The sequence below is a fragment of the Mustela nigripes genome, unplaced genomic scaffold (assembly GCF_022355385.1).
Source record: "Mustela nigripes isolate SB6536 unplaced genomic scaffold, MUSNIG.SB6536 HiC_scaffold_148, whole genome shotgun sequence".
Lineage (NCBI taxonomy): Eukaryota > Metazoa > Chordata > Mammalia > Carnivora > Mustelidae > Mustela > Mustela nigripes.
In genome coordinates, this window is record NW_026739562.1 from 6076988 (window position 1) to 6095027 (window position 18040).

General features: G+C 56.5%; 1 protein-coding gene across 1 annotated transcript; it reads left to right on the forward strand.

Moving 5' to 3' along the window:
- The first annotated feature begins 10073 nt into the window (after positions 1–10073).
- LOC132008477 (uncharacterized protein C11orf96 homolog) lies at positions 10074–17344 on the forward strand. Its single transcript, XM_059387132.1, has 2 exons — positions 10074–10235; positions 15788–17344. Exons 1-2 carry the CDS (start codon positions 10074–10076, stop codon positions 16766–16768), a joined length of 1143 nt encoding a protein of 380 aa, XP_059243115.1. The 3' UTR covers positions 16769–17344.
- Positions 17345–18040: the final 696 nt, after the last annotated feature.

Here is an 18040-nt window from a genome sequence, read left to right on the forward strand (position 1 = left end):
TTCCCGCTGGCTTAGTACTGCTGCGCTGATTTACAAGTGCCTTTCCCAGCCCCTTCTTGGGCTGGACTATCTTTTAGGGCTAAAGCTGGCCAAGGGGCCTGGTGTCAGAGAGCAGTACAGGACAGGGTAAGCGAGGCAGGACACTTGTAGCCAGCGTTACAGAAAAATTTGCTTCTCAGGTGAGCCAGTGCCATGCTGACCAAGGTATATGTGACAATGTTGTCATTACAGTTACACCTGTGCTGTCACACACGCACCCCCACACACACTCCCCGAACCCCAGGGACAGTCCCTTTTCTCAGGGGACCTCCAGAAGTGTGGGCATGTTCAGGCAAGATCCTGGCCTCTGACCCCACTAGCTTTTAACTCTGGACACAAATTGTAGGTTTCTGGATGGGGAAAGAAAGATGAAAGCCAGAAGGGAGTTTCCAGAGTATACTGTGTTGGGTCTGGTGTGCCTGGGTGGCTCCATTGGTTAAACATCCAACTCTTGGTTTCCGCTCAGGTCACGATCTCTTGTCATGAGATCAATCCCTGCATGGGGCTTGGCACTCCGTGCAGAGCTGGCTTGGGTTCCTCTCCCTCTCCCTCTGCCCCTGCCCCCACTCTTGCACTTGGGTATGCATGTGAGCATTCTCTCTCTCTGAACAAAACAAAAACAACTGTGTTGGACCTGTAACATCCCTAATCTGGTTTCTTCCTAAAAGTGACCCTAATGAAGTTATTTTCTCATTATTTAATCAGCTGGAGGAGCATGTACCTGAGGACGATCAGATCCTGAGATCTGGTGTCCTGGGGTGGGCTGGAAGAGTCCCATGGGCTGCTTGTCAGCAGGCCTTCTGTGTTGTCTTTGGGCTTTCCCCAGCCCTGGCCCCAGGCAGAGGGGACAGCTGCAGTCTTGGTCCCTTCACCAGAAGCAGCATAGAGACACCAAGCTTTTCCCCTGGGACAGGAACCAAAAAGAAGTGGGCTCTGGAGGGGCCGTGTGATCGGGTTACAGTGAGCGGCCTCCTGCAGGAAGGGCCTGCCGAGCAGCACACGTGATAATCCAGATGCCCCTGAATGCCCCATCAGAACACATACACCCTCCTGGCTTGATGTGGCTGAAACGTTTCCGGTGGCTGCAAAGGGCTGCCTCCCCTGTCCAAGAGGCTGGGGCAGGAAGCCACCCTCCAGGCCCTTCTCCAGGTGCTGTGATGTCCCTATGCCACTGGCTCCCACCCTGCCCTTCCCGGTCTGTACTTGGAGAACAGGCCTGAGTGAGGCTCTCCGGGAGCGGAAACCACACCTCCCAAAACAATGCTGGTCTGAGGGCTCTCTCCTCCCTGCCTGAAGAATGTGGGATGGGTGGATAAGGATGCCACAGGCCTGGGGCCGCTTCCCAGACTCTGGCCCAAGTGTGTTCAGGCTTTAGACCACCCAGGCAGGTCTCAGGAGAAGTGTCTTCCTCTGCCCTTGTTGGTTAGAGAAAAGTTTTCTGGAATGCTTCCCCTGAAAATGTCTAAGGGATTAGCTACTCATTTCTTCCCAGCATGCTGTCTCACATAGTAACTTTTTGTCTCCACTCACCTGCAGTGAAGGGGAAGGGAAGACCGCTCGTCCAGAGGTAAGAAATCCAGGGAGAGTCTTAATGTCTGGCTCCTCTCTCACTGTCCCCCTGTCCCCCAGTCTACCTTCTCCAGCAGCCTCCTGCCTCGTGCTGGGAGGAGGTGAGCCCGAAAGGAGCGCAGTGCACTCTCACGCGAGCCTTCATCTCCCCAAGTACCGTGAGGGTGAAGGTTAGGAACAGCTCCCCCCATTGGACAGATGAGGAAGCCGAGGTCCAGAGGTGCTCCTGTGGGGGCACCTGGCCTGTAAGGCAGAACCAGCAGAAAGACCGGTATCGAGTGCCCAGGCCATTGTTCTTTCCACCACTCAGATCTGTGACCTCCTTTGAGATTTCTGGCCAAAGGCAGCACTTGGGGACAAGCAGGAACACAGACACAGACAGCCCGGAAGGTCCTACTGCCTGCGGGGCCGCCCTCCAAGGAGAGGTCTTGGCTGTCTGCACTGCACCGGTCAGGGGGCTCGATGCGTGGCCAGAGTCCCTGCTGCAGCTGGAGGTGGCCGCCTCCCGCCACAAATAGTGCAGGCCAAGCCCCGCAGGAGCCGAGGAGGGCAGGGAGCTGGACAGTTTGGGGCAAGACGGGCCTGAGTCAGCCTTGTGACTGGGGCGAGCCCCCCTCTTCCAGTGCCGCAGGCACAGGGGGAATTAGGGAGCAGCCGTGACACGCCACACCTGCCCCAGCCTCCACATCTGCCACGGCCTTGTGGGAGAAGCCTCCACTTGAGGCCGGCAGACCGGGGCTAGAGTCTCACTCGGCCCTTTCCAGCCGAGGCCCCTCGGGCCACACAGCTCCCGAGCCTGTTTCCTCAGCAGCGCAGTGGACGCAGAAGCAGCCACCTCTCCGAGCTCTCTTGAGGGCCGAGATTGCAAAAGGACCACTCCTGATGGTAGCGCGCTTGCTAACGTCTGTCATAGGCGGGCGTCCCACGTGCCCTACTGACCCCTGCCCAGATCCACCCCCTGGCTGAGTGATCCCTCCGCAGCTGACCCCTGACGATGGCCCTGTGACCCCACCTTGCCTCTTGGCAAGCCCCCCGGGGTGCCCACACCTCTGTTGCCAGCGGGGCTGCGAGGGGAGGCCCAGAAGCTTGCGGGGTGGTTGGCAGGGGCGGGGCGGCGGCACGGATAGGGACAAAACGAAATTGTCCCTGAGCGAGGCTGATCACATTAAGATCTGGCTGCACTTAAGTGTCTCCTGGGAAGTTGTTCAGACCAAGCTGACGAGAGCCCCCAGATGCCAAAGTGGCCTCGCGGCAAGGCTCGGCTCCCTCTCAGCAGCCCTGCCACATGCTCCCCAGGTGACAGGTCTCTTTATGCCTTGTCCCTGGCCTCATTCCATTGCCCCTGCCCCCTCGGGACAGTGTTCAAGCCTCCCCAGCCTGGGGGAACAGGCCACCAACCAGGCGCAGGCGCACCCCTGCCGGTCACATTGTTTTCTCATCCTTGCTGGCAGTTTCTAGATTCTGTACAGAACGCCTTGGCCTGGAAGATTTAACCAGACTGTCAGACTGGAATTCTGTTTGAGACTGGGGCTTTTATGCCCGCAGATTGTGTATCAGATGTGGCGGGAACACGTAAGAGGAGGACACAGCCCCTTCTAGTGCAGAGAGGAGAAAGCCAGCGGGGACTGACTTACTCTCAATATTAGTTTTTATTCCGGACTACAAAAGGAGTGTTTTTTGCAAGAAATTAAAAAGAAAGATAAAAAGGAAAATCCCTTGTAACTTCACAACCAGAAGCAACAGTACTTCACATTTTGTAGTATACTTTTTCTACATATTTGTATCCTTAAAAAAGGGGGGGGGGGTGCAGCTTCACACTGAACTCATCATTTTGTAGCCTTTTCCCATTTATCAAGAACCTGAGTGGGCGACATTAACCCCTGTCCTATAACATGGCTCTGAATGGCTGCATAGTATTGTGTGTAGTTGTGGCGTCGGTAACCACTCCCATTGTGCTGTGTGTTTAGATCTTTGCTGTTGTCATCGCTGGGGTGGGGTTTGCTATTATTAGTAACTGTTCTGTTGGTTTGGGAACACGGGAGAAGGGATGGTGGGAGGCAGGGTGGTATCATAGCAAGGAGCCCAGGATTTGGCCTCATTCAGACTTCAGTTCTAATAAAAAGAACAGGTAACGTTTCCATAGAGCCTGGATCTGGTGCCAGGCACTGTGTTAAGTGCTTTATGTATATTAACTCATGATTTATTAACCCTCATAGCAGCCCAGGGACTGGGAGCTATTTTTAGCCCCATGTTACTATTCAGGAAACAGAAGCACCATCCTGTCACTTAACGTGAACGTCCTTGTGGCTAAACCTTCATGCACATCTATTATTTTTTTCTTAGAATACATTCCTAAAAGTGGGGTCCTCGCCTGGATTTGGAAGGCTGTGCCTATTTCTAAGGCCTTGAATTGATCATGTAAATGGCTTTCCAAAAAGTTGGCACCAACTTCTCCTCCTCCCAGTGGTGTCTGAGCATATCTGGAAATTCATGCTGTGCTTTAAGAACCAGTAACAAGCCAGGCCCTGCACTCAGCATTCTCCAGAGCTTCTCTCGGGGGGAAGGAGAAGCAAGCAAGCACTCAGGACGTCCTGGGGAGTAGTATCATTGAGGTCAGATGTTGTGTCGTTTGTTGAGAAAACAAGACAATTCAAACACTTGAAACACCTTCGTGACAAGGTGACTGGGAGGCAAGGGGCCCTCACAGCGAGAGCTGCAGGGCTGGGAGGAGCAGGAGATACAATTTGGGGTGGTGGTCAGGAGGGGCTGCCTGGTGGAGGCGGACCTGGGAGAACGGGGAGGACTGGGAAATGACGGTGGGGGTCCTAGGTGGTTTGTGTTGAGGCGGCGGGGCTGGGGGTGGGGGGCGGTGGTGAGCTGGAGCACAGACAGGGAGGGAGGGAGAGGGGCCCAGATCGGGCCTGGGGGCCACGGGGGGCTGGGAACAGTTTTCAGGAGGGGTGAGGGGAGGGGCTGCAGGTGGGAGGACCCACGGGGCAGGAGCCCACGCAGAGAGATGGGGATCCCCAGGACAGCTGAGGAGAAAAGATGTCGGGTTTTTTGGTGCTAATAACACCCTTTCTTGCCGTAAATGCTGAAGCATGAGTAAAACAGACCCAGGACTCAGCTACAAGATCAAAACACCCGTGTTCTTACCGATAACCCTGGATGGGAGACCTTGGCTTATAGCCACCATCACAGTCAGACTTCTCGCTACTCCTTCCCAGAGTCTAGGGGCACATGGGGCACATGGGGCACCCTGTTCGGGAACCAGCACAGCAAGCCCTGTCCCTACCAGCTGCCAACCCCCCTGAGCCTGCGAGGAGAGAGATTCCCCGAACCCGGTTCCTCCTCCCAAGCCTGCCTCTCGGGGAAGTCTGTGCTGCCCTCCTGGAGAAAGAAGGGGTGCAGGAGAGGGGCGGGTGCTGCCTTTCCGGCGTTCTGCCCTCCTGAGAGTGGGGCAGTCGTTTCCTCAGTGCAGAGTCAAGTGAGTCCTCCTCGCTCCCATCCCCTTGGTGTCCTCCCGCCCAGCCCCAGGATGCTTTGGGGGAAGGTGTGCCAGGGATCAGCCCGGCAGGGCAGTGCCCAGGGATACACGTGGGGCCCGTGTAGAGCTGCTTCTAGAGCGCGTTGCTTCGCTGACGGCTGCCTGGTCTTTTTGGCAAGTTCCTTCCCCTGAGTGTTTCCACCTATAAAACAGGGCTGCCGTAAGAATTGAGCGTGATGTGTGTATCTGGGGCAGCTGTTATCAGATAGTGTGTAGATGTGAAGGAAAGTCCTGGGCCCCGGAAACAGGGTGGGGTGAGGCTCACACAGGGCCTCAGGCAGATCTCACAGCCGGTGGAGCTGGAGTCACTTTGTAGAGGGGTCTAGGACAAGGCCTCAGGGGAGAGAGGGCCCAGCATGGCCAGGAGGGACCTGGGAAGTGGCTGCACAGAGGCATTCGTGGCAGCAGGGGGGAGTGTGAAAGCACCCTGGTTCTGGGATGTTCCCATAGAGAGGGAGTCGGGGGAGGAAAGGAGGCAGGGAAAGAGCCTGAGTAGGACCAGTCTAGAGAAGAAAGGGCCCAAGGACATTCTGTCACAAACACCTCCATGCGAAGGCCCGAATTCTTCCTGCTTCTAGCCTGGGAACAACATCGGGTACGAGTGGCCAAGGCTGAGAGTGTCTCTGAAAGCATCCTGTGGCGCTGGGGAAGTAGTGTCCAAGCGTCAGGACACGGTTCTTGTCCTGTGTCTGGACTGTGGGCCGAGCCTTGTCCTGCCCTTGGCCCCAGATCTCCATCTGCAGAATACAGGGGTTGAACCAACTTAGTGTTTTTTGGAGCTTTTTGGACCAGAACCCATGGTTTAAAAAAAAAAAAAAAAAAAAAAAAAAAAAGTTTACACACATACACACACACACTGTTTAAAACTAAAGCTTTATTACATGTGTTTACTCTCCTGTTTTCTGTACTGTTGTGCATCATTAAAAAATGCTGGCCGTGGCCCCCTATCCATTGGTATAGCCCACTAATGAATCACGCCTCTTGGTCTGAAAACACTGCCCCAGCTCATCTGGAAGATTCCTTTCTCTTCTGGCAGCTCGCTGTTCTGTTCCATTTACTCCGGCCTCATGGCCTCTATCAGCCAAGCCTTTGTGCTTTTCTTCTCAGTATCTGCAAACAGTGGTTTCCAGTCTCAGGTGTGGAGACTCTTGGCCCGAAGGTGCTGGAGTGCGCTGCTCTGAGTGGCCTCCCGCCCGGGCTCACGGTGAGGGGCCCCGGCGCATCCGTCTGGCCACGCGCTACCCACTCTGTCTTGCATCCCTGGGCTTCGTGAGTTGGGAGGGGCGCCCAGGCCTTCTCCTGCACCTCCACATGAAACAAGTGGGCTTGGATGTCATCCACACTCCCCTCCCTCTACTTCTGTACTACAGGCTCTACTACTTGGCCCACAGGACACCAGTCTTCCTTCTGGTAGAGCTGTTGGGCAGTGGAGCCTGGCTCCCAGTTAGAGTTCCAGACTCTTCCCCGGACCCAGCCCTCTTCATCTAGTCCTTCCTCCCACTGAACCGCTCCCTGGTCAGGTTCAGGAGCCACTGTCATGGGGATGACTGACAGATGGGAAGAGTTTTGGCAACCAGAGGACCTAGGAGCAAATCTCAGCTCTGTCTCTGCTGGGCTGTGTGGCCTTGGGAAAGTTCCCGAACATCTCTGAGCCTGTTGCTTTAACTAAAGCTTGGAGATAGTAACACCTATCTCAGAGGCTAAGCTTAAGGGTGCAGTGATAGGTTCAGGATGCTTTGTTTGTGACCAGCATGAAGAAAGACCAAGGAGATGCCTTCCATGACCAGTGACAGGCAAGGCAATGTCAGAGAGAGGCTTCCTGACATTGGGTACCTCAGGAGTGACTGCCCCTTGCCATGTCCATATCATGCAAAGAAACTGGGGCACAGCAAGCATCTCATGTCCACTAGGCAACCCGAGGCCGTGTCTGAGGAGGAAGATGGGGCCTGAAGAGGACAGACTTTCTGGGCCCCCAAAGTGGGCCAGTAGCTATTCACAAGACTGACAATGTACCCTGTCTAAAGGCCAGGCTCAGAACACATTACGTGAAAGGGCATCTTTTTGACACTGGTTTCTTGGAATCTGTTTAAAAATTCACCCTCCTACGGGGCTAGTTTGGCCTCAGTATGTTTTAATAAATCAGCTAGTTTGGTTCGGGAGAAGGATGGGGCAGTCATGAGGCTTCCATAATCACAGAGTAGTGAGAAGAACTTTCTAGCAAACACCAGAACCAGGGTATCCAAACAGGCAGTCTTGAGCTGCTGTTTGCTTATTCTCGCGCTGTTGCCTCTTACTACGGCTGCGGGAAAGTCATCCCTACAGGCTGTCTCCAGAGTCCACAGCACTTTCCTGTTGGTGCCCACCCCCTCCTGCCATGCTGGTGAATAATTGAAAGGTAGATGTAAGCCGAGCTGGAGACAGGCGTGACGCTGCCTCTGTCCTCTGAGACTGCAGTTCCAGGGTAGCTGTTGCCCAGAGCTTGGGAAGTAGTTCCTCGGAGGGCTCCCAGGCACGCTGGCTCTCCACAGCTGCAGAAACAGGGGCTCCCACAGCCCAGGGCCACATGGCTCCCACAGCAGAAGCTGGGAGGCCCCGAGCAAGACGTCCTTATGCAGCTGGGACTCGGCAGCACCCCAGCAACCTGCTTATCTCCTTGCCTCTGGGTCCCCGGCCGGCTCCAGCTGCCCTCTGCTCTGTTTTGGCAATAACCCGAAGACCGTCCTTCCAAGACTGGCACTTTAACCCAGGAACAGAAATTTAAGTCCCCGAGCTTGCTTTAAGGGGCCACCTGGGGCTGGCTGATGGCTTGGTAAAGGCAGTGACAACTTCTAGCTTTATGCTCATTAGCCGGGGAATGTCTGTGGGCCTCAGTTTCCCTGTCCATATGTGAAGTGAGTAGTGCCAGATGGACCCATTCCAGAGAACCTGTCTTCCGTGAGGACAATGAGGCTGGGGTAGGGTCCAGGGCTGGGTTCCATCCCAACTCTGCCTCCGCACTGCTACTTGGTGTGGGAACTCGTTCTGTTTCCCGCCCCTTTCTGGGCCTCTGTGACCTCATCTCAGAAGATGGCAGAGATATCCCCTCTTTGGCCAGAGAGGGGAGAGAACCCACTCTGCAAAGCTCACGGGCCTCAGATGATGTGGGGTTTCCTCCTGATCCATATAGGGATTGTCACACCAGTGGTCCCTGGAGAGGGACACTCAGACCTGCAAGAAAGCATGTAAGAAAACCAGAAGCCCAGCCTCTGGACAGCCCAAGCCATGCCAGGAAGCAGGCCCCTGGCAGGGAAATGCGCCGCCATCAGCCGCATTAGCAGAGTCAGGCCTGGAGGCTGGACATGATGCTTAGGAGTCTTCCTGGGGTTCTGGCTCTGGCTGAGTTCCTGAAAATCTCCCTGCCTCCCCTCCAGTCTGGTACTCCCTGGGGCTCATCCTGAGAGTGGAGGGAGGGTGGCAGGTGCCTCCCCCAGTGGGACCAGCTCTGCCCTGCCACCCCTGGGAGCCTGCCAGCCAGTAGCTGCTGTCCCACCGCACTGTCTCCAGTGAGACCCTGGTGAGACAGGGAGCTCACTGCTGCATGAATGGGGCCACTGGGGTGCGGGTGCTGAATTCAGGCTGAAGGTCTGACTTGGGGAGATCGTGGGGGTCTCCCTGGCTCCTCTCCCTGCCTCTCTTTGTCTCTCCTGTCTCTCCCTCTTGTGTCTCTCGGGCCCTCTTTCTCTCTCTCTCTCTCTCTCTCTCTCTCTCTCTCTCTCTCGTGCACACCGACACCCCCTCTTGGAACTTGCTGGGGATTGTCATGGCAACCCTCCAGCAAAATTATCAAAACACTTTTATGCTCACACTCGTACCAGACGAAGTGCTAATTCCGAGTGAGGCAGAAGCAGTTGGTAAAATGCTGGAGTCCCAGGCTTGGTCCGGATGGCTCGCTGGTGCTGGCGGGGGCAGAGTGGCCCCAGCAGGAGGTGAGGGTGGGGTCCGGAGGCAAGAAAGGCCCCGCCACAGAAGGTGTGTTTGTGGCTGACCCCTCCCCACCCCTTATGCCACATTCACGTTTGCATTCCACCTCCACAAACCCAGAGACATGCACACACGTGTGCGTACACACATATACACACACACAGTGGCTAGACCAAATACACCCATAGTGCAGACTGACCCAAACGGCAACTTCTGGAATAACCATCACCTCATTCAGCCCTTGGAGGCATGAGATTGACTCTGGGGAGACTTCTGGGTGAGTGTAGGGGGGAAGCCAGCTGACTAAGGCTTCTAGCCGGCCTGGGAAGGTCCATATGCCAGGAAGGCAAAGCAGTCACCGGAAGGGGCCTGACCCTCCTGCCTCCCCCACCCCCACACTGCCCCCCTCAAGGAAGCAGAGGAGCATCTGGGCAGAACTGCCCCAATCTAGTTCTTTCTGCTTTACTGTGTGTCCTCCCCAGCTCACTGCCTCTCTGCCTCCCAGGACAGACTTGGCCTCCCTGCTCCCATCCGACCGGGGCTAGGGTACTGCAGGCTCCCTTGGAAACAAAGCCCTGTTAATAGCTGAAGAACTGGTGATTGCTTTTTTTAATCCTAGGCTCTGCCCAAAAGCCAAAGTGTGGGTGGGGACGGTGGAGGAGGTGGTGGCACAAGCCCCTCCCCGGGCTGCTTCCACCTTCCTGCCCCATCTGCTCCCCCCGCCCCCCCCCCCCCCCCCCCCGCAGCCTTAACCTGGGCTCTTTGCCACTCTCGGGCTCAAGAGGAAGCATCTCCTGCTTGCAAACAGGTCACCTCATCCCTGATCCTCCTGAGGATTTGAAAATGTTAGAGCCGGGTGGGCCCCATTTCGTGAGTCTGGCCTCCTCACGTCACAGATAGGGAAACTGAGCCTCAGAGGTGGGAAGCAACGGGTTCAAGGCCACAGAGTACACGGGCGATGGAGCACATAGGGCATCGCGCGCGCCTGACTCGGCCGGTGCGGTTCCCGTCCCGTCGGAGGGGCAGGGAGACGGGGTGGTGCGGGCGAGGAGCAGGGCTTTCTGGGCCAGGCACATTCACCCGGCTCCTGGCGCTGCACGTAGCACTGAGAGTTACCCCGGTGAGCTACAAAGCACCCGAGGCTATCGGCAGAATGGAGGTGATGGCTAGGCTCCCCCTCAAAGGACACCGTGAGGATGATTTTAGGGGAGGTTCGAGCAAAGCACCATTGGCAGAATGCCAGGCACGTAGTGCGTCTTCAACAGATGACATTTCTGTGTCCCTCCTCTGTAAGCCCAGGGCTACGGGCCTAGCAAGAAAAGGAACCATTCTTCACTCCCTTTAATGGCTCTCCTCTGCCCCACTGGGCCCGGGAGGCAACTTAGCCTGTTCCGGCAAAGCCCACATGGACCCAGCAAACTCAGCAATGCCCGGAGGGCAACAGAGCCCAGGCCCTGACCCCCGGGCAGACCCCTCCAGAGCCCCCAGATCTGCCCACCGCTCCTTGACACATGCAGCTCTCACTGGCTCGCACCCCATGCCCCATCCCACATCTTTGGAGGAAGGTAGATAGGGGCTGGGGGTGCTGTCCAAGAAGGCCAATATCCCGTGCTGCCCCCCAGGACCACCTTTGGGCACTGGTAGTAACGCCAGACAATGAAGACATTACTTAGTTGCTCTGAGAGCTTGACCTTGCTGGGTCTGGCTTCCTCCTCTACCTTGTGAGTCAGGCAGAGGATAAGTCACCCAAACCCTAAACAGCCCTCCCTCCCAGCAGGAGCTTCTTGGTCCCTGTCCATCTCCTCAACCATGCTGGGGGGCGGGGGAGGTTTGAGCATGAGATAATGAACACGAAAAAGAACTGGATTCTCATGTTTCTGCCATGCCGGCCACTCGTCCAGGTGCTTTCCCTACACTCATCGTGGACGCCCAGCATTACTTCTGTGCTGAGGAGCAAAAGGGAATCTCAGAGAGTAGGACCTGCTCAAGGTCACAGAATGAGCTCAGGGCAGAGTGGGGTTGGACTCTAGCTTCGTGTTCTCCTGACCGGACGGTGGTCCCTGGCTGATTTCTGTGGATCTGGAGGGCACAGCACATTTAAAAGGGTCACCTAGGGCTAGGGTTGGTCCTGGAGGCAGCCTGAGAGGTAGAGCTGTGGATGGGGGTGGGGGAGGTCAGTGGTGGAACAGAGGAAGCTAGGTCATGTGGGAGTTCAGATGCCACCCTTGAGGCAAAGACCATCTCTCTACCCTCCCTTCTCTTCCCAGAAGGCCCCTGTGAGCAAAGCCAGACTTGCTGCGGAGCAGAAGTGACAGGGGCCAGGCTGGTTGCTAACCTGGGCCCGTTGATGTGAAGCAACGGCCTCTTTTTTCCTACTTTCACCTCCCTGGGGCTGAGGATGGGGAATCTTCTATCAAGGAAAGCTGAGAGGAGTGACCTAGGGTACCCCAGTCCCTGGCCTGCGGACTTGGGGTCCGGAGGAGCTGTGCATGTTGGGAAGGAAGCCCCGGTGGAGATGGTGTCACCAGGAGCTATGGGAAGCACAGGTCACGGGGAGACGAGGAGAGGGTGGCAGTCCACTTGCAAGGAACCTGGAGCTCCTGCTGTGGCCAGCGCTGGCTGGGGTACTGGGGAGCTGGAGGCTGGCAGGCCGGTGGGGAAGGTAGACAACACTGTCGAGGGGAACAAACATGTGAGAAGGCTGTTTGGTTAGTGGTATAGAGTGCCTGAGGGACCACTTAGAATAGGGTGGCCAGGAAAGGTTGCTCTGATAGGAAAGCATTTGAGCGGAGACCTCAGTGGTGCAGAGAGATTAGTGACTTGCCCCAGGGCACACATGAAATTCAGGTAGAGCTGGGTTAGGACCTGTCTCTTGACAGCCATTCTAATCATCCTCCTTTTAGAAACATCCTTCTGTTGCATTCTGACATGTTCTTCTGGTTTCCGTCTTAACCCTGTTGGACATTGCTTCTCTGAGGACTGGCTCATCTGAGCCCCACCCCCGTGTTGGCTGCTCCCACCCCTTCTTTCTCTGGAAGGTGGCCTTTCACTCACTATCCCTTCTGCACCCCGAAGACTCCCAAACTGCTACTCTGTCCTTCACCTCTCCCGGAGTTCTTCCAGTGTCCTGCTTGACCTTGGATGTCTACGGCTCTCTTGGTTAGGACAATGAGTTGATATAATAGAGACCTGAAATTAGAGTAGTTTAAAAATATTCAGTTGACTGGGACGCCTGGGTGGCTCAGTTGGTTAAGCAGCTGCCTTCGGCTCAGGTCATGATCCCAGGGTCCTGGGATCGAGTCCCACATCGGGCTCCTTGCTCGGCGGGGAGCCTGCTTCTCCCTCTGCCTCTGCCTGCCTCTTTGTCTGCCTGTGCTCGCTTGTTCTCTCTCCCTCTCTTACAAATAAATAAATAAAATCTTTAAAAAAAAAAATTCAGTTGACTGTTTTCTCATGTAAGAGCTCCAAGGGAAGTGTTTCAAGTTGGTAGATAGCTCTGCCCCACAGGGTCATGTAGGGATCCAGAGTAACAGGAAGGATCTGGGGTCTGTCTGGTAATCACTCTTCCAGTCGGTATGGGGGGAAAATATGGGAGCTTAGGGTGGGATTTTCCTCTCATGCAAGTGGGACAGAATTCGAACCATTGACTTCTGCTGACATTGCACAGATGACTCTTTTGACACACGGCCCAACCTTAGCTGCAAGGGAAGCTGGGAAAGGTGACCCAGCTGATGGACAGCTGGCAGTCTCTGCCACAGCCCCCCTTCTGGAACCATGAGGACTTCCCTGCCCTGGTGGTGGAGGAAGTTCTTGCCCTTTGTTTGTCTCCCTGGCCCTTGACTTTGCCCTTGGCAAATTCCTTCTTGCTTATTACTCTCCACTACCGCCGTATGGGATATTGAAGGTCTGTCTTCTTCTAGCACATATTTGGACTGGAAGGATCATGGGCTTTTGAAGTCCAGCCTTGCAATTTTGTTGATAATAATAATTCCTTCAGAAACTTGGTCTGCCTCTAGTCAGATCCACGTGCCAGCAGCTACACCCAGAGCTCCTTTCCTGTCTGAGTTATTAAGTCTGTCTGCCTTGCCCAACTCCTCTCTCTTTCATTGTAATGAAAGCTATCCTCAAGGCATCTAAAATAATGGACTTGAATGACAAGGCAACAGTGCTAATACAATACTTCGCTGCAGGAGTGATCCCTCTGCCTGGTGTCACAGACAAGCTTGGAGAGAGGCTGCAAACCACGACAGTCTGATCTTCTGCTCTTTGGACAAAACCAGCTGGGCTTTGCAGCCCTGACAATAGCTCTTCTCTGTATTAGCTCCCCTTCTGCTCATCTCTGCTTGCAGACCAGCCAGTCTCTTTGCTGGAGTCTCAGGCTAAAAGCATCATTGAGCAGCCAACATGTGCAAATGTTTTTAGCTCTTTGCAGCTATTTTTTGGGAATTACAGGCTCAGCGGGCATGTGGCCCATCTTCTCAATTATCACAGGTAATGTTTTTCATAAATGTTTTGTCACAGCCTAACGAGGGTCACCAGCTTTCCATCCTCCACTCCCGGTTTCTGTACTCCCTACCACCTGTTGCCAAAGCCAGTGCCATAGATTTTAGGTTTTTATACGTGGCAGCTTTGCATTCCTGGTACCAATTTCTGTATCAGAGTATTGCTAAGCCGCTGTTAAAAGAAAATCCCAAATTCAATGGCCATAAACTAATTTTTCTCTCACGTAACATAGTTCGGATATGAGTATCCAGGCCTTGCCTGCATAGGTAGAGGACTTTAATGGCTAGCCAGCAGACTCCACAATGGGCCTACCCATCTCCAACCTTCTCACCCCCCACTACCACTTCCCCGTCTACCACTTGCGCAGGCCAAATCCATAAAAGTCAACCTTGGTTCCTCCCCCCACCCTATCAGCAAGTCCTCTTCTCCTATCTTCAGACACGTCCCAAATATGGCCTTTTCCCGCCCTCTCTTCACCCAGTCCGCATCTTCAGTGTCTTGAATCTGGGTGATGGTCTCCATCTTTCTTCATCCCCACCCCTCTCCAGTCTGTGCCTCCCATGGCAGCTGGAGTGAGCTCTTAAAACATGAATTGAAGCATGTCGCCTGCCCCAGACTCCCCAGTGCCTTACCACTGCCCTTAGAATAAAATGCTATGTCCTTAACATGGCCGTCAAGGCCTTCTGTGACTGTCCCTGCTTCTCGTTACCCCCTTCCCACTCTGCTTTAGCCACATGGCTTTTCTTTCTCACTGGCTCTTCCCCTCCTTGGTGCATTTGCCCTAGGATTCCCTTTGAAACACTCTCCTTACGCTCTCACTTGGTCACACTCTGGTTCCTTCTTTGTACTCCATAGGACAAGGGGCTTCAGTGTAAGTTAAGAGTGAGGGCTCAGGAGAGGAGTCACCCGGGTTTGAATGTCAGCTCTGCTGCTTACTAGCTGTGTGACCTTGGGTAAGTTGCTTACCTGTTCTGTGCCTTGGTTTTTCTATCTGTAAAGGACAATAATAAAAGTATTTGTTTCCCAGAGCTGTTGAGCTAACACATAAAAAGTACTTAGAGCATGGCCTGTAGTAAGCTCGTAGCAGTAACATTATTGTCCCTCAGATCAACCACTCTGAGAAGCTTTTCCTGGCCCCGCCTTCTGCACCTTTCTCCATCTGCATCTCTCCCACATCACCCAGGATCAGGGTCTTGTTTTGAGATTTATTGTCTGCCCGGCGCACTGGAATGTAACCCCTGAGCTGGGACCCAGGAGGTCCTTAATGAATCTGTTGAAAGGCTGTGGAAGGAATGGAGGCCAAACCCCACTGATTCCTTCCTTTCCCCGTGGCCCTGTGAGCCTGGCTGGGTGCCTGTGGAAGAAGGGAGTGGGGGAAAAGGGTGAGCTGGGCTCTGTGCCTGCCACCCTTGAGACCCATGTGGTCTGGGGTGGGGGATGCTCACAGTTCCTTCTTGGGAGTCAGGGAAACCAGGGGACCTGCTCTCAGAAGCCCCAGGGGCACTGGTGGGTACCAGCCCTCAGCACAAGGCAGTAATAGCACCGGCTGGTTCCATCCATTACTAAAGGACTAACTACTTATCCTCTCGGTGCCTCCACTATGTCGTATGTAAATTTGGGAGACCAATTACCTCACAGGGCTGTTATGAAGATTAAGTAGGGTAATATATGTAAAACGAAGCTCCCTGGGTGGTTTGGAGTGAAGCTCTCCAGATTGTAGTTATTATCATTGTTATTAGTGCCTATCCAAGTGTCATTCTTCTGAGCTTGAATAGGGGGCTGGTGGCGGGGGACCCGGGGGCGGGGTTGTGGGGAGACAGAGCGAAGATGGCTAGGGAAGGGGAGAACCGGAATGGAATAATCGGGCTGCGTTTTTATTCGTCCACGGCTCTGTGCGGGTTTGTGTGTGTCTATGTAATTGCGTTTGTCTGGGGAGGCGTGACGAGGATCCAGAGAAGAAACCCAACCTTTTTTCCGAACTCAGTTCTGGGGAGCTAGGTGCCCCGCTGACCGGCGCCCGGCTCTCCCCGCTGCGAGGAGGGCTGGGAGCTGCCTCCAACACGCGCCCAACGCAGAACCCGCGGCGGAATCACCAGCGTCTTGAGTGTGTGCATTTGGGATCTGGGAGGGGGAAGGGGACTGCGCCGCCGCGGCCGCCACGGTCGGTAGCAACTTGAGGATCCCAGGACGGACAGCGGCAGCCCAGAGTCCGCCGATCCGAGCCCCCCGCCCCCCATCCCCCGGGTCTCCGGCCACCCCGCCCCGCCGTGTGCTCCCGGGGCCTCGGATGCTCCCGGAACCCCGCGGGCGGGGCCTGCCTTCCGGAGCCGGGTTGGCTGGGGGCGGGCGGGCGGCGCTGGGGAAAGGGCCGTTACTTTCCCAGAGCGGCGGGGCGACGTCAGGCGGAAGGGCGCGGGGCGCGCACGCTTTAAATGGCATTCGCTGTCATCCGAGCTCGCGGCCGTGTGGGCAGGAGCGGGCTATATAAGCGGCGGGCCGGGCCGCCGCGGGGCAGACGGTGACTGCCGCGGCGGCGAGCGCCCGGGAGCGCAGCCCAGCAGCGCGCGCCGAGCCCCGCGCCCCCCGACGGGCTCTCCCGCCCGCCCTCCCAAGAAAACGCCGACCCGGGCCCGCGAGGGCCGCCGCCACCCCGCAGCAGATTTGGATCCCCCGCCCGGCGAGCCCCAGGCTGCTGCCTCCCGGGGGGCCCCGGCGCAGCGGCCGCCCCCCGAGAGCCCCGGCGCCCCGCCGCCCGGCCCCGAAGACGCCGGCAGCGCCATGGCGGCCGCCAAGCCCGGCGAGCTGATGGGCATCTGCTCCAGCTACCAGGCGGTGATGCCGCACTTCGTGTGCCTGGCCGACGAGTTCCCGCAGCCCGTGCGGCCCGCCAAGCTGTCCAAGGGCAAGGGCCGGCTGCGGCGGCCGCGCCAGTCCCGCTTCAAGACGCAGCCGGTGACCTTCGACGAGATCCAGGAGGTGGAGGAGGAAGGGGTGTCCCCCATGGAGGAGGAGAAGGCCAAGAAGTCGTTCCTGCAGAGCCTGGAGTGCCTGCGCCGCAGCACGCAGAGCCTGTCGCTGCAGAGGGAGCAGCTCAGCAGCTGCAAACTGAGGAACAGCCTGGACTCGAGCGACTCCGACTCGGCCCTGTGAGGGGCGCTGCCCGGGGACCCGCGAACCCGGCCCCAGAGGGCCCGCGCCCCGGAGGCCCGCGAGGACGGGGACCTCTCGCAGGGCTGCGAACTGCTCGGTGCGCCCCGCGCTGCGCTGCTCCCGGGCCGGAGCGCGCGGGGCTGCCGGGGAGGGGGGCCGCTTTCTTTGCCCTTGTAAATGTTTATTTTTTAACTCTTTCCCAGTACGGACTCTGCCGTGAGTGTGTGCGGGAGGCGCGCCCGCGCTGAGTCGGCGCTGGGTCGCCGGGGCTTCCCGGAGAGCCGCTCCACGCCCTTGTCTGAGGGTCTGCAACTCCGATTCCGCTCACCGCTCCGCCGTGCCCCCCTCCCCAGCGCTCACCCGTTCACACTCACGCCAACACACTCTCGCTGAACACTTTTATAATTGTTAGGCGCGGCTGATGGGACTTGGGGCGCAGCTGCTGCTGCGGCCGGAGGACTGATATTTATTTTTGCATTGCGATGGCTGACGGCGTTTATTTAACGATCTTTTTACTTGGATATGTCTGTGAGGCTCCCGAACGGAGACAAATAAAGTCAATATATTTGCACAGTGCATTTCTCCAGGCTCTTGACTTCTTGAACCTTCGGGGCTCAGGCTCCTGAGACTGGGGGAGGTGGGAAAAGGTTGTGGTTGGAATGGGAGGTGGGATCCCCGGGTAGAGGTAACTCCACAAACTTCAATCACCGGAACGAGGTCGCGCCCGGGGTTCCCCGGGGCCGTTACTCGCCTCCCCAGGTGGATCCATTCCCGGCTCCGAGCGCTCTTGCCTCCCTACTCCGTTCCCCATTGCCGGCGTCCGGGATGGAGGGAGACGCCCGCGAGGCGAAGGTCGGCGCGGCGAGGACGGAGAGAACGTTCCTTGGTGAGGCTGACTTCTCAGGGAGGCCGGGTCAGGGTCATCGTCCCGCCTTCACCGCAGAACACCCCACTCCCTCGGCGCCCCTTCCAGGCGGCGGGTGGGGCGCTGCCTCAGTCAGCAGTGGGAGACCTGGGAGGGGATATTTGGGTGGTGGGATCCGACAGAGTGCTGCGTGTCCCCTGCGCTGACTCAGCCCCGTGCCGGGCGCCCCTGCACTGCCCCCAAGCAGACAGCGGCCGTTTTGGTTCTTCGTCCCCTTTCTTCAGCCTCCTTGGCCCTCTTCAGGGCTGTTCAAGGAGACTGGGGCATGTCTTTGGTCAGAGCCTGCAGGGCGCTTGGGTACCACTGAATCTTCCCACCCCCTCTGTTTACAGATGAGAAAACAAACT

Bases quoted from the DNA above. Each gene is read 5' to 3' on its own strand.
- LOC132008477 (XM_059387132.1), top strand. From the start codon at position 10,074: ATGGAGCACATAGGGCATCGCGCGCGCCTGACTCGGCCGGTGCGGTTC. The intron at 10,236-15,787 runs GTGAGCTACAAA...CACGGTCGGTAG, and splicing joins TAGCACTGAGAGTTACCCCG to CAACTTGAGGATCCCAGGAC.